Source organism: Corvus moneduloides, chromosome 9 (genome assembly GCF_009650955.1).
Source record: "Corvus moneduloides isolate bCorMon1 chromosome 9, bCorMon1.pri, whole genome shotgun sequence".
Lineage (NCBI taxonomy): Eukaryota > Metazoa > Chordata > Aves > Passeriformes > Corvidae > Corvus > Corvus moneduloides.
Window position 1 is genome coordinate 27,712,949 of NC_045484.1, and position 16,053 is coordinate 27,729,001.

Below are 16,053 nucleotides of genomic sequence, written 5' to 3' on the forward strand. Positions count from 1 at the left end.
CAGGCTTTTTTTTTCCTCCAAAAGGAACATGGTTCAGAATGTTTGCGTGAACAAATCTAAGCAACAAACTATTGTTTAAATTCTTTCTAGTTATTGAAAACTGGAAATGTTGTCGCTATATTTGCTCTGATTTCTTTCCTGCCACAAGTTGTCTCCTTCTCCATAAGCTATTACTGAGGCTGTTCCAGGCATGGTGTTCATGTCTTCACCTAAAAAATGACTGACTGCCATTACTTGGACCTGCTAGATACTTTTTTCTTCTGTAGACCCTTAGCAGAAACACCCAAAATTTACTTGAGGTGTTGAAATTTAATTAGATAATTGCAGGTTCTCTTAAAAATATCTACACTGTTTTGTTTGCTTGGGCCAGTCCAAGACCAGTTTTGCCTGTACACATTGAAGGTGTCCCCAAACAGCTGAACACAGAGGTTTTATTTGTAGGACGTTAAGGTTAGGTGTGTTGGAGGCAGAAACTGGCAGATCCTTGAGTGGTGATGGTGTGGGTAATATTCAATAAGATGTAATACTTGTTGACCAAGCTATAGCAAGAAATGGGAAAACCCTCAATTTCTTACAAGCAATCAGCTCCATTCCCCACTTAAATAGCTTCAAACTGCACAGCTGTGATTGAATTTGTGTATCCTGGACTGTCAGGAGGGGTTCAGGATCAATGAATGACACAGGTTTTGCATCAGAGCTGCAACGCCAAGACCTGCAGTATTTATTTTTAGCTTCCTGTTCCTGGTGCTGGGCTGTGTTTTCTCTATTTGGGTAACATGTGAGAAGCAAAATTCCTGAAAAGGAGGAACTTCTGGTCTAAGGAAGGCCAGGCCAAGGAAGTTTCCCACACAGGTCAGATACAGTCTGGCTGTGCCAAATACTTTTCATTTAGAAAGTAACTTCAGGGATGCAGAGTTGCTGCACACGAACAGAAAACTCTCCTATAAACTTCCTCTATTTAATGGTTGATGTTTTTGCCCAACTTGTTTCAAAGGAACCCAAGTGTAAAGCTCTGGGTCCAGTTCTTTTATCTTGATGTTAAAGCTGGCAGTAACATCTGGGCTGAGGATTCACAGACTCAGCTTTGCAGAAAACTGACTGGAGGAACTGGGAAAGAGTCCAGAGAGTTGGACTCAAGACCCACAGCACAGGAGGGATTCAGGGAACAGGGAATGAACGCTTTAAGGACAAAAACAGAAGGGAAGGTGGGGAAAGGAAACAAAAACAGAGATGGGAAAGCAGTAGGCCAAAAAGGCCTTCGTTTTCCCAAAGGGTGATGCTGAGTATGACAACAGGATACTTGATACCTGCCACTAATGAAGTTTTTAATTAGTCTATAAAAACAGATTCCCTCCATGGGACAGTGTCACCTGCACACTGTTTATTTATGCCTTGGGTTACCTGCTGAATCAGTTTTCTGGTCCTTGGCTCTTCCTTCCCTCCCGTGGGTGATGCAGCCCAGTCTTCATGCTGGGGAAACCCGTCTAGATTAACATGGAGGATGAAGGGGCTTTGTGCTCAGTTTCTCTGGCATGGAGACTTTGAAATCGCTGGTTCCCTTTTTACAGGGGAGATGTTAAATGAGGGAGGCACCCAATCTAGAGAAAAGTTCTTATTTTTCCCTTTTTTCTTCCAGATTAAGCCTATCCCACAGATTCCTTTCAGCAAAGGGGTACATACATAAAGCTGGCAGACCTCTAGAGAGCTGTTGCACCCAGTGGAGAGAGGAGGGAAGCACCTTCTGGAGGTGTCACCTCCTGATCCCCCTCCCCATGCTTGGGGAATACAGGGTGGGCTCAAGGCAGCACCAGGAGGGATGGAAGAGGGAATTCACTCCTGCCAGAGCTGACTTCTGACCCTGCCTTCTGCAGAGTAGATTTGGGAAGGCAGTAGGTGACAGCTTGCTCTGTTCCCCATCAGCAGGCACAGCTCAGGAGAGCTTTGTCCTGCTGCAAATTACTTGGGTGAAAGAAGATGGGAGTAGACAAGACCCTCCCTGTCATTTGGAAAAGAGTGCGCAGCAGCTCACCAGCTTTCAAGAGGCTCTTCAAAGGTTTCTTCACAAAGAACTCAAACTTTTAGATCTCATTTGCTTCCCTGGCAGCTCTGTAATATGAAGGGTTGGCTAAACTGGCTCTGGATTAAGAGACATTAAGGCAAGGAGCAACCAAAAATGCCCTTTGGAGCCCAAAGGAGGCTCCAGGAACTTCCCTCCCAGGGTATGTTATGGAGCAGAAATTGGGGGCTGGAGCAGTGAAGGGACAGAGGGAAGCAGAAAAGAAGAGGTAGAGGGAGGGAAACACACGAGGGAATTCCCCAGCCCAGCTGACCACAACCAGCAAAGCCCTGCTCCTCCATGCAGGGCACAGCAACATTCAGGTGGATGGACTGGCACCTCACAGGAGGGGAAACTGAGGCACAAAGGAACTCTGACATGTCCCTGGAAGCAAAAAAAGGGAAGCCCACACCAGGGTTACACTGCAATTAATGATGCTCCAATTCTTGTGCTGGCAGTCCCCTGAACAACATCCATGGTCTCTGTCTATTAAACTAGATTATGGAATGATCATTGCTAATTATATATTATTATCTAGCAAGCAGTTATCTCACTATAAAGGGTGCTCCTATAATGGACAAACACCATTCCTCTAGCACAGCCAGCCCCAATGGCAAGGAAAACAAAAAAGCCAAAATAATTTCTGCTGTGGCCAATATTTTGCCTAAGCTGGAATGTTCACATTGCAAACACTGCACTCCTGTCCCAGACAGAGGGAAGAGGAGGAGAAGGGCTGCAACATGCAGAGCCAGCCAGAAGGAGAAGGCAGGATCAAATCTGTACCCTCCAAAGCTGCCACAGAGACATGACTGTAAGCTCAAAATCCAGCTGTGAACTCTCCCACCCGTCACAGAGCACTCAGCCTCCACACACCAAAATCCCCACGAGCAGGGCCCTCGCTGTCCCCGGGGCTGTGATGATCAGGAAACAGGGCTTAAAATAAGCTTGGAAAACAGCTCCCGGTAAATGCCGTCATTGCATTTTTAATTGTCCATATGCTTGATCCATTATGTTTTCCCAGATGGCTGGGCTGCCTGACTACTGCCTCCTCATCTGTGCCACTGTGGCCAGGGTCTCCAGAAGCTATCTGGATCCCCAAGGCAGTGACACCCTCATGGCAGGATCAGTGTCACTGTGGCCAGGGTCTCCAGTGGGTACCTGGAGAGCTTTGTCCTTCCAAGCACAAAACCACAAACACAGACCCATCCATGCCAAGCTCCTGGAGAGCCATGACTGGCTTGATGGCAAAAGTAGCTGGTGGCCTCCTGGCCTTATACACCAACCCCCAAGAAAACCACCCTGAGGAGCAGCAAACCTGCCCCTGCTCCATCCCCTTGTGCTTTCCCAAGGGCCAGTCCCTGTTAAATTACCAAAAATGTTTGAGGAGAGGATGCAGAGGATGCACACCACCAGCATCCTCAGTCACGGGGCTCAGCTCCAGCACTGGCTCCCTGGGTGTCACAAGCATCCCATTCCCAGACTGTGGGATTAGAGTATAAAAACTGAAAAGACAAATAACACCCTGAGCAGAGGAATAGGGGAAGAGGGAAGAAATCACTGGAGGACCGTGGGTGTCTCCACAGAAAATTTATAGTGAACATTCCATAGAATAAATCGCCTGGGAAGGGGTGGATCACGACACCCTGTGCTTGCTGGGCCCCCCAGTGGGATGCCTGGTCCTGCCCAGTGCCCAGGGCCTCTGGGAAGAGGGAGCTTGTGCCAGCAGCAGTGCTCATTTTGGGGCACTTCCATCATCATTGTCTTGTCCAGTGCAGCAGCACAAAAGCACATCCTGCAGCAGCACACCCTCACAGTGTGACACATCAGGAAAACCTTCCTGGTAAATAGAGAAAACACAGAGAGCATGGCTGAGATTTTTCGGATATTTTAGCACAGCTTCTCTGCAGCAGGAGCGATTTCCCCAGGGAAGGAGAGGAATGAACCAATTGATCCCCTGGGGGCTCTTGCAGTCCTGTTTTCTATGATCTACAATTTTCCAACAGTTCTTCACCGGATTCGCACGCAGATGTTTGCAGAGGGATAACAGAGCCTCTCCCTCCCGCACAGCAGCCAAGCCTTTGTCTGCTCCAGAGAGACACGACTCCACGTCCATAAGCAAAGCCAGGAAATGGGGTGGCTGCATCCAGCCCGGCTCAATCCAATCATCATGCTCTAAATAAATAATCAGATGAGCAATGGGAGTGCTGCCCGTGGCCGCCGCTCTCCCGCTTGCTCGGGAAGCACCGGGCAAACGCTAAGGAGGGAAACTGAGGCCTGATGTGTGAGCACCACAAGCATGGTGGAGGGAAGGAGTGCTGGTGATGGATTCCTGGTATCTGTTCGCCACTCATCTGAGCAGCTCTTACATGAGAAGAAGGGTTTGTTTCAGGAAATTACCTGGGCAGTGCCCCTCCTCTGCTAGGCTCTGTCCCCAGCCGGCTTAACAGAGGATGCCATTCCTGCAGGGCAGAGAGAGATTGGATCCCTAAATCTAGTGGAGAGGCTGACACATGGTAGAGGATGATTGGAGGCTGAGGAGAGTGGGTGTTTGGTGAGGACCAGCGGCTTTCCTTGCTCCAAGTGGGATGACTGGCTCAAGTGGCTCACTGCTGGTGGCAGATGCAGCTGTGAATGCCATCAGAAACAAGTGGGTAAAGGGCTTTTGGAGGCATTCAAGTTGCATTAATCACCCTGTCCATGACTCCTGCAGGCCTGGGAGTGCTGGGGATCCCCTTGACTCAGGAGCAGAGCTGCTCCCACAGCTGCAGTCCTGCATCCGCAGAGATGTGTGCAGGCGAGCACTGCACCCAGGGATGCTCAAGTGGTTGTGAACTGGAGCCAGAAGTGGAAATCCTCCCTGGGGCAACCAGGTCCAACTCCTTATTTGAGTGCAACACCAACAGCTATCCAGTAAAGCCTTTTTTCCTGCAAACCACAGGGTTCTGGAGGCTCCAGCTGGGCGAGGAGGTGCCTGTCCTGCAGGCAAGGGCTGGATGCTGCTGGGTGCTGTGGGCTCCCCGCCAGGCACGAGCAGCCGCAGTGCTCACCTGTTTCAGCAAAATCTGGGCCACCAAGAAGGTTAATTATATCTTTAAGTTTCTTTCAGCTGTCAAATCTTGTAACTATGGTCTCAAGCTGACAGTTCTATACCCAGCAATTAAGCAGCAGCGAGGCTTTGCAGGCAGCGGAGGGGGGGGGGGGCTGGCCTTGTTTACCATCTCTGCACACAACAGGCTCTCAAAACATTCCCTTAATGGAGCCTAACCGTGCTGGCAAATATTTCCCTCGGAAATCTCACATTTGCCGATGTGTTGCACCAACAAACGCCAAATCAATCCAGGCTCCGATAACGAAGGCTCCTCATTAGGAGGCATGCGCAGCTCTGTGCCTTCTTCTCTCCCCAGACACTCTCTCAGGGCTGGTACAATCCAGGAGGAAAAGCTGCTCGATCATCATCCTATTCCTTTGCTGCTGCTTCCTCTGATGCTCTGATGTACAGAACTCTCCCAGAGGGAAGCAGGACATCAGTCAGGGCAGCCTTTCACTGACAGGACTCTCCTATCAGTCCCTGCTAAATGCTGGATTCAGCAGCACGAGGGGTTTGCTGTGCCCCTGAATGACCACACTGGGACACTTTAGGATCTCTCCATGCACTGCAGTGTGTTTCACACAGGCTGGAGGAGGAGGGGTGGCCTCTTTCCATAGCAAGATTTCATGTGGCTTTGACACATGCTGGCTCTGACCCACAGGGATGAACACAGGCTGCTCTGTGACAGCCACTCCCTCTTGGATGCCAAAGGGGAATGTCCTTTGTGCTGCGGTGGCAAAAGAGGCAGGCAGGGGTTATTCAGCCATCCATCAGGGCTCTTGGTGAGGATCCCCAGTTTTCTGGAGGGGCAGACAATCACAGGACTCTTTATTGTCCTGCTCTCAGGTGCTGAGCTCACCTTCTGCAGGAACCACGAGTGGAGGTCTGGTGTCACTGAGGTCCCAGGGGAGCCAGCCCCTCCTGCCAAGGTTGTCTTTACAGGGTTACCAAAACCTCCATGCTCCAACATCTCCCCAAGCCATAGCAGGATTTGCCCATATTTTCAGACTTCAGGAGTAATGCTGTAGAAAGTTTGCAGCCATGGACACTTGGATATGCTGTAAAGGAAGAAAACACAGAGGAGAAGAGGATTTTTCTCCTCCCCTCCAGCTGCTGGTGGCTGAGGCGCTCAGATGAGTCCTGCAAGAAGGTGAGACAACATCAGAAGATCAAACGAGGAGCTCCAGGGCACAGCGAATGCATCTCATCACATCACCCACAGATACCCAGAAACATCACCCGGGAGCACCTACGTGAGCTACATCTGCGTGTGCCAGGTGGAGATCCCTATAACACAGCTCCACAGTTCTCCCCCAAGCACGGGCCGGGAGCACAGAGAACATTTGTTGGGAATATAGCTACATTTGGGGATGGTTTGTACCTCCAAGAACTCAGCTAGAAATAATTGACAGGAAGATTTGCAGCCATCGGCAAACAACGTTCCCTTCCTGAAAGCAGCAGCACTACAGGGAAAACAAATTGAAGCAGGTGCGGGAAGAGTTAGGGAGTGCAAGAATTGCATTCCTGAGCCAAATGGACAGATTGAGACAGAGGAAAACAAATTGGGAAGGGAAACGGCTGCCTATTGCCCAGATTTTTCAGGCACTTGGAGAACGTGGAGGTTGGGTTCACACTCAGTTTCAGGGCCTGGGAGCTGTGTCTCTGTTTGGGCAGCTGTGTTAGGGCTCAGCCTGGGGTGAGGGTGGATTTTGGGGTGCCTTTCTGCCCCAGGCAGGACTGCAGTCCCTGGAGCCTGGAAGGAGCATCCTAGAGAAGCACCAGCCCCACCACTGCGATGACCATGAGGAGTCCAGCCAGGATGCAGATGCTGATGAAGACGATGTCGCTGGTGTCCTGGCTCTTGATTTCACGGGTGTCCATCGCTTCCCCCTCCCGCTGCTGGGCATCCACCAGGTTTTCTGCCTGGCTGAGCCTGGGTGGATCAGGGCCAGCGATAAGGGTCACTGAGGCTTCCTTCCTCTTTGGCTCACACTGCACCTCATACTGGTGGATGTCCTCCTGGTCTCCCACTGAAAAATCGAGGTAGAGGGTGCTGACGATGACAGATGTGTTGTTGCGTCTCTGCAAGACAAGGGACACGGCTCCTCAGGGTTTTGGAAGGGCTGGCCATGAATCAGGCCAGTATCTACTGGGAAAATGTGAGAGGGACCAGGAATACCTCTCTGCAGCCAGCACAAGGCTAACCATGTACACAGCTTGCTTTAAAGGAGGGTTTGCTGACTGCTTACCTGGGATTCACTGCCACAGGTGTCGAATCTGGTGTGTATTTTAAAGTTCCTGCCAACCACCTGGGCTGCACAGGAGGGGGTCCCCAAATAAATCCTACTCCTCTCCAGCTGGGCCAGGGACTGCACAGGGATCTGGATGTGGAAGTCTGTCCGGGTGCAGCTGACGTTCATGGGCACAACTATTGGGACAGAAAACAGGGTGCACATGTAGAGCAATGGTGACCCCAGTCCCTCTCCATCACTCCTTCTAGCACTGTGTTTGGCCTTTCTGGATGTAGAAAGGATCCACACAGGGAAAGAAGCAGGGAGGAAAAATACCCCCCTCTTTAAAGTGAATCCTTGCTCAGCTTGAACTAACCACTTGGGCAATATGAATTATTGAATTATTCCAGCTCCCTCTGAATCTCGGCCTTATGAAACTGGGAAGATGCAATAAAATCAATACGAAAAAATAGTGTCACTTTGCTTCGCTTAGTGCATTATAAAACCATTAGAAGATTTACCAAATAACTAAAGTGCATTAGATCAAGAGGAGAAAGTGGATCTTCTCTCCTGGTGTGAAGGCTTTCATTCAATGGCCATAAATCACACACGCCCTGCCCAAGCCATGCCTTTTGGTGGGCCTGAAAGGGAAATATCTGCATGGCTGAAGGGCTGTGGGTGTGGAGGAGAGAAGGAAAATATCTGCATGGCTGAAAGTCTGTGGGTGTGGATGCAGAGACTGAGGTGCCCCTCTGCATCTGCGAGCTCCTGAGGAAGCTGGTGGCAGGGAGAGGCTGGTGTGTCCGGTGGGAGCAGCTGCTCTCCTGGCAGTGCTGGCAGCTGGGTGTGCCACGCAGGATGTTAATCACAAGCAGATGCCGGAGTCACTGGGCAAACATAGCCGGCAGGCTCAGCTCTATGGAGGGAGGCTCAGTTTCACATCCAAGCCTTTGTCCTCCCCTAGCATGCATCTGGCAGTGTGTACCAGGGGATGCAGGAGCCTTGGGCAGCTGGGAGATGTCACACCCCTCTCTGTGGTAGCACCCCATTTATCTGTCTGCAGGCTGCTCCCTCTGGAGCAGGGTTTCTCCATGACCAGTCACAGACACCAAGATACTCTCCCTGCACACGGCTGTAAACAGTGAGAAAACAGTGGGACAAGGACAGGGACAGACCTGCTGTGCACACTACAGCTCTACTAAATGTTCAGTACCACTGCTCTCCCTCCAGAGGCTGCAGAGGCTCAGGATAAAACTCCATCCCATCTCTAACTCCAAGAGCCACATACCTCCAAATCCTTTCTGCTACACTGGAAATAAGGAACAATTTTGCAGCTGAGGGATAAAACCTAGGCCAGTCCCTGCATTGCCTGCGCTGCCAGTCCACCAGCCGTGCTCTGGCTGCAGCCCTCTGGAAAGGCTGCCCCTGGCTGAATCATCCCTGACCCACAGGTCAGCTCGGATGTAATTATCTTGAAATACAACAAACGCCATAAATTTGCTGGCGTTTGAGGTGCAAAGGTTGGCAAATAGAGGAGGAAGGTTACACACCGCTCCTCCCACCAGCTGTGGACATGCTGGCTGGGACACAGGGCATGCCAGCAGCAGGGATGCGCCAGGCAGGGCTGGCCAGGTGGATTTGGGAATGCTGTGCCCCGGGGGTCCTGCCCTCCCATGCTGCTGCCAATGGAGGAGGGGACATGGTTTATGTCTGCCTGCTCAGCTGTGTGCTGGCAAGGCCGGAGCATCCAGGGGAGCAGGAAACAAGGTTGTGATGTTTGAGCTGATCACCTTCTCTGGGGCTTTGGCCCATTAAAAACCCCCTGGTTTTCTCTCCCTCACACCCTGAGAGAGGAACAGGAGCACAACAGTGGCAGACACACAGAATTCGAAGTTGGAAAGCATCTCCTGAATACTAAACATGAAGTGGAGCTCACTTGCCACGTCTTCCTCCACCCCATCCCTAAGGAGCCATGGGCTCTGCTCCTGCAGACAGGAACCTTCACTGATGATCCTTCTGGAAATTACATGGTCTCAGGCATGTCCCAATGGAACTAAAGCACTGAGGAGCACCCAAGTGGGACCTTACCTCCCACATAGGAGATGGAGAAGCCCCTCTTGGCCGTGTTGCGGTCAGTGTGGAGGACCAGGAGCAGCCGGTTGCTGCGGGAGGTGATGGGAGCCAGGCTCTCCCGCCCACACCACCGTCCCAGCAGGGATCCATTCTCAGTGCCACCATCAAAGGCAGACAAGTGATCATAGTCACAGCCACCTGTCAGGCTGCTCCGGCCCTCCAGCTCCATGTCCAGGAAGAAGACCTTGATGCGGTAGCCTGGGGGTAGCTGGATGCTCCACTGGCACTTGAGGTTGTTGGGGTAGAAGTTGGGGTACTGAGGGCTGGAGAAATTCCCTTTGATGGTGCTGAACACCTCCTGGCACTCACCTGCTCAGGGAAAAAAGGGGAAAGGAAAAATCAAAAGCAAACCTGAAGCTCCCTGGGTGTGGATGAGTGATCAGTTGTTTTACTGCTAAAGGATGCTCTGCCCTTCACCTCACTGCTCCCTGCCTTGCATTTGGCTGACGGACAACCAGCGCTTTTGGGGGATGGAAATTCCCAAGGTAGCCAAAGTCATATAGGAGCACATGGGAAAACCCATCTACCCAGGGAATGGCATGAATAACAGAGAAGGGTGGCTCTTGCTCAAGAGAAGGACAGCCCAGGGCTTGGAATAGCCACAATGATGCCATTTGCATTGTGTGATGGCTTACACTTCACACCATCATCTCATGGGATCTCCCCAAAGATCCCCCATATCATCTCCTCTTGCTGCTGGGAGGGAGAGAATCCCTACCCCAACCCAGTGCCTGTCCCCATGTCCTTCCCACTGCCCCACCACCCTGAGACCCCCGCACCCGAGTAGAAATGGGCCTTGAAGCCCCTGCCACCGATGTTGAAGTCCGACTTGAAGACGATGAGGAGGTGCGGGGTGGAGGAGATGGTGCGGGGCGGGCGGGTGCTGCCGCAGTAACGTCCCAGGCGGGGGGCAGTGACGGTGGGGCCATCAAAAAGGGCCACATAATCAAAGCCACAGCCTTGGCCCCCCTCCATCTGGAAGTCAGCAAACACCAGGGTGAGGGGGCCACCACTGCTGGCCCCCCCGATGCTCCAGCGGCACTCGGCATCGTTGGGGTAGCTCTCGGGGTAGCGGGGGCTGGTGATCTCCCCAGAGAGCCCCGTCAGCTGCCCACCGCAAGCATCTGCAAGGAGGCAAGGATGATGATGAGGGCAGTGGAAGAGAATGGATGGACGGATGCTCGGTGACCACCACCCCTCCCTGCTACCTTTCCTGTAGGCAGCGGCAAAGCCGTGCTTGGCCACATGCCGGTCGGAGCGGAAGACCACTGCCATGACGTGCCAGGCGGAGGAGAAGGGTGGTGGGGGCCTGTGGCCACAGAAGGTGCCCAGAAGGTTGCCCCGGTCCCGGGCAGCCCCATTGTAGACCTGGAGGTAGTCGTAGGCGCAGGCGTCATGGTACTCCAGCTCGAAGTGGCTGAAGGACAGCAGGACGGAGGAGCCCTCGGCCACCACGATGAGCCACGTGCACTCCGTCTCGTAGGGATACAGCCCCGGGAAGTTGGGGCTGGAGAAATTGCCAGAGGGTGCTGAAAGCACTCCCCCGCATTTGATGCCTGGGGGACACAGAGGTGGATGTGATGTCCCCTTTCCAGGGGAAGCCCAAAAGAATGGAGACAGGATGCACAGCACCAGCTCCATCCCATCACCACACTACCAAAACACCAGAATCCTGCAGACCTCCACTGGGCTTGTCCACCCACTCTCCCTGGAGGATGCGTGTGCCCCCATCACCTTTCATCCCTCCATGTAACCCCTTTGCCCCATGCTGCCCCTGTGGGGGCTGCAGCAGGGCTCAGCTGTGCCCTTGACCTTGTCCTGCCAGTGACAGCACAGCATCCACACCTGTTTAGGGCAGGGAAAAAGGAAGCTGGGAGTGAGTTTTAAAGGCTCAGTGGTTCTAGGCTCGCCAGTGCCCCAGCTGCCCAGCCCTTCAGCTTTGTGCCTCCCACTGACCACGCTCCCTCCATATAATGGTGGTATCAGAGAATTTGAGCTGGGAGAAACAGGGGTGAAGGGCTCGATCTGCTGAACAATGAGTTATGCATGTAGGGATCGATTTCCTAATGAAATCTTTATACTGAGACATGGTTATTATAAAATAAGGCTGAGAGGGGGCCGGCTGTCACTTGCCCCTGGGTCTGATTAGGGCTGGGGTGAAGAGGCTGATACAGGGGGTACATACATCATGTCTGGGAGGGATGCAGACCCTGCATAGCCCCCAGGAGACATGTGTGGGTTCCCAAACAAGGCTGGGCGCTCACTGCCATCAATCTGGGCCAAGTATATTGCAAATCAATAGTCAGCCTGTGCACATTGCTTTTCATCGTGCTCACTGGCATGGTGACCTTCCAGCAAGGGGGGTCCTGGGATGTGTGGGATGCAGCACCACGTGTGTGTGTCTGGCCAGATCTAAAATCACCTTGCTAATTGCTGGGGATAGGCAGTGAAGTAATATGGGGCTGGTACGGAAGGAATAACGTTGTTGAAATAAATACCCAAGAGGGGAGCCTGCGGGAGAAGTGAGTAGCCACGGTGCAGGCAGATGGATGGATGAAGGGCTGGGAGCCTTGGGGTGCTCTGGGAAGCCCAGGTGCATGTAGGTGGGGTGTGAGCAGGCACCACAGGGCAGTGGCGTGGCCTCAGAAGCACCTGCACCAGGGTCAGGGATGGGTTTTGATTTCTGGCACAGCCCTTCTGTGATAAAGGCCCTGCTGTTTTTGGGATGGGGGATTGCTTGGCCCATCCTATTCCCTGAATTACTGTGTCATCTGCTAACCCTGCTCTGCATCCTGGGGGACGTTTCATCCGGATAAGGTGAGAGGTTTATTGCATGCCTGCCACACACACATACATGTATACATATAAATCTGTAGGCGTATACAGATTTATATAGGCAAGTGCAACTCCAGAAGCTAACAAACCCTTCACCAAAGCACCTGTACACCACAACAGGACAACCCCTACCTGCAATCCTCAGTAAGGTAAGCATGAAGCAGAAAGCCAAGCACGGAGCAGTGTCCCACACTTGCTGCCACACACGGCGACTCCAGATCCCAGCTCCTTGCCCCTGGCCTGAGCCAGACCCTCTCCCTGCTGGAGAGCTGGAACCCACTGGCACCCCAGAGCCACTGTGGCACCTGCAAACGGCCCTCCCCTCCTCAGGGACCATGGATGCCCCTCCAGCCCACTGGGAGCTGGGACCAGGCTCTTACCTCTGCTGGGAGCATCCTCGAGAGCCCCGCAGAGCACGGCCAGCACTGCCAGGCAGCCCAGCCCTGTGCACCCCATCCTCCAGCAGGCAAATCTCCCCTCACCAGTGCCTGAGCATCCTTTTGGAGCTGTCTATCTGGGAGGAAAAAAAAAATAAAGAGAGAAATAAATAAAAAGCAGGAGGACTGTAGAATTAATAGCGGAATGAATAATTCATCGCTTGTTTGAATTAAGAGCAGCAAGGTAACTTGATCTATTCCTCCCTTCCTTCACTCAGTTTTAATGATCTGGATCAAATGTCCCAAGGATTTACGCTATACCAGATACCTTGTCAATACACTATATTTAGAAGAGATATTAATGTTTCAGAAATGGTGTATAACGGCAATAAGTCTGGGCTGACAATATGCCCTTAAGGGGCTATGAAAATAATTTAGTTCGCCAGGCAAGCCAGTGAACCAAAATGGGAATTTCAGACTTACCGCGGAAAAGCATCTCAGGAATTAACATGATTTATACTGCGGCACCCAGTGCACAAAGCCAGCTGGTGGTAAAGGCTAGAGAAACAGGGAACAGGATTGAAACGCGGCCGCGTCTCCGCGCCGGCTGCCCAGTCAGCATCCCTGCAGCAGGAGTCCAGGCTCAGCGGGATGCTCAGCCCGGGGAAGCGGCAGCCGTGAGCACTAAAGATAGCAAATCCCACCTCCCCCGAGGAAGATTAGAGATGAATTGTGACTCATGGGCACAAAACATCGATTATTATAGAACCTGCTAAGGCCTTGGAGAATTGCCACGTTCTTCCACGCTGGCTCACGCTACTTCTCGCCCAGGCTCTTGGATGCACTCGGCTGAAGGTAATCAAGCCTTTGGGTTGGGTGGGAAAGATGTGCTCCTTGTGCTGTGCCACATTAGCTGGAGAAACCCCAAACCCAACAGCGGCTCAGTTCCTTCCCTCCCGCCCAGGAGAGAAAAGACTTTCCTGCTGCCACAGCCCACACCCACATGAATGCCAGGAAACAAAATCCCACGAGGGCCTCCCAGCATGAGGGACCCGTGCTAAAAAAGTCACCTTCAAAGCAGCAGGGAGAGAAGCAGTGAGTACCTCTAAATCTCAGGCAGGAGACAAGTTGCATTTATTAATTAAGCAATGAGGATCGATGCCTGAGACATTTCCTGTGGATTAATGATGGGCTGGGAGGTGCTGATGGCCTGAGGTGCAGCTAAAGACCATTAATACCAACTGGTCATGAATCCCCAGGAAATGCTCCATGCCAAGGTCGTTAAGTGCCTGCATATATTTATGGGGAATAATAACAACAATAATATTTGTACAGGCTCTCTCCCCACTGCCCAGCCTTGCTGGAGCCATGCCGAGGGCTGCTGGGAGCATTGGGACATCCCAGCCAGGAGCCTGCTATCCTAAGCCCAGCTGAGGCAGGGAACATTGGGTTCTGTCCTGGGGCCTTGGGCACTGCATCACCCCACCAGCACCAGGACTAAGTGCACAATGGAATGAGGAGGAGCAGGGCAGCTCCCCCTGTCCCTGGGCACTGTGTGAAGATCCTGCCCCAGTGCAGGCTCTGGGAGATGCTGTGATGCTGGCACATCTCCTGCTGACCTCCCAGGCACATTAGAGACCTTAATTAGCTGCTTCCCTAATGGCTTGGAGAGGAGGTCTGTCCTTGTCAACACAGCAAAGATGCAGGAGAGGTCTGGCCATGGCACAGGGGTCTCTCCTGGTATTCTCCATTGCCAGAACCCTGGTTCATCCTGGAGGAGTGTTCAGCCCTCCCAGCCACCATCCCCTGGGCTCGGGGACAACATGCTCCCCAACTTCTGTGTCGCTGCACTATGGAGCAACACATTCATCCTCATCACATCCATCCTGGGCAACACCCTCTGTCTTCCAGCCTTTCCAGCACTGCCTCAGCACCGAGGCAGTGCCCAGGACGCTGGTACCTGCACAGCTGCTCCTCTCCCTCCCCTCAGCTGTACTCTGCATCCACGATCCCCAGGAGACGGGGGGGCCAGGGCCGTGCAGCACAGCAGCTGTGCCCCACTCCCAGGAGACGGCATCCATCAACCACCAGCACATTCACCCTTCTCCTGACCCGGAGATGGCCATTCCCAGGGCCTGAGCCCAGGCAACCCGGTTGTCAGCTGCAGAGTGGGGTGGGAGGGCAGAGGGAGGCAGGCGGAGAGTGACATGCAGCAGGGAAGCAAAGGAGCCAGGCATGGAGGTCCGGCTGGAAGGGGCTCTGGAACAGCCCAGGGTACTTTGGCACCGGCCACAGACATGGTGGGTGATTTCAAGGTGTGCCATGTCAGGGCTGCCTCTGTTCCTCTGTGGGCAAATTTATAAATCATGAGTCAAAAAGGCATTTGATTCATTTAAACAGAAAGGACGTCATCAGGACTGTGAGACTTCAGAGAAGATCAAAGGTTTAAAAACGGTCCCCAGGAGAAACGGGAATTATTTAGGCAGGAAATAATGAGATGAAATTAAGAAGGTATTTAGGCTGCACATGAGGAAGAAGAAAGGAAGCGAAGTGAAGACCCTTCCCCCGTCACAGCGCTGCACGGGTGGCAGGGGCTTCCTGGGGGCAGCCAGAGATCGGGAGCACCAGCAGCAGCCCCCCACCTGGAAGGAGAGGCAGGATGTGAGCCCCTGCCCCGGCTGGGCATCGGCTGCCCACCCCGAGCTCACACACCTCCAGCTCCACAGATGCCCCAGTCACCAAGAGCACTGACACCGATTCCCCGTGAAACTGCACCATGGGGTGGTTCTGGGCCTCCGAAGGGAAGGAAACCTCTCATCTTCCCCCGGCAAGGAAAATTCTGTCCGAGAGCCTTGCCACTCCACATCCCTGCGTTTGTTTGCAGGAATCCACGCCATCCTCTGAAAGGGGCTGTCCTCATGGGGGATGGTTGGGATGAGGGGACTCGTGTAAGAGCCAGCCTGAGAAACAACAAAAGGCGGGAGGGGGAAGGGAGAGCAGGGCAGAAAAATAGAGAACAAAGTGCCTGCGGGCGGTTTAAAGGCTCCTTCGAGTTCCTGCTTCCAAGGACATCATCTCCCCCATGGAGAATGTCTCGCAAAGCCCCTGTCCCCTCGGGCGGGACATGCCCCGCTCCTCCCGCTCGGCCGCAGCCCCCGCCCTCGCAGGATGGCAACCCGCAGCACTCACAGCTTGCTCCGTCTCTCACCACCCTCCCTTTGAGCCACGAACAAAGACGGAGCTGCGCGGCAGAACGGCCGGACCAGCTGGGTAGGGTTTAACCATCGTGGCCCATATGTGCTGAAATACCCAGACATATTGGGGTTGTGTTTA

General features: G+C 53.0%; 1 protein-coding gene across 5 annotated transcripts; it reads right to left on the reverse strand.

Annotated features, from left to right (window-relative positions):
• Positions 1–3,627: 3,627 nt before the first annotated feature.
• On the reverse strand, positions 3,628–14,285 carry CDCP2 (CUB domain containing protein 2). Of its 5 annotated transcripts, none has more exons than XR_004241829.1 (8): positions 13,204–13,475; positions 12,724–12,857; positions 10,717–11,064; positions 10,288–10,632; positions 9,464–9,817; positions 7,394–7,572; positions 6,004–7,226; positions 3,628–3,893 (listed from the first exon to the last, which is right to left on the reverse strand). XR_004241829.1 is itself a non-coding variant. In XM_032118214.1 (8 exons), the coding sequence occupies exons 3-8, from the start codon at positions 12,797–12,799 to the stop codon at positions 6,912–6,914; spliced, it is 1,617 nt and encodes a 538-aa protein (XP_031974105.1). In that variant the 5' UTR covers positions 12,800–12,857; positions 13,204–13,278; positions 13,490–14,285; the 3' UTR covers positions 3,628–6,911. The 5 variants fall into 5 exon arrangements, 3 of the variants coding, with proteins under 3 accessions (XP_031974105.1, XP_031974106.1, XP_031974104.1); XR_004241828.1 differs by having other exon boundaries at positions 4,454–7,226; XM_032118214.1 differs by adding an exon at positions 13,490–14,285 and having other exon boundaries at positions 3,628–7,226; positions 13,204–13,278.
• Positions 14,286–16,053: the final 1,768 nt, after the last annotated feature.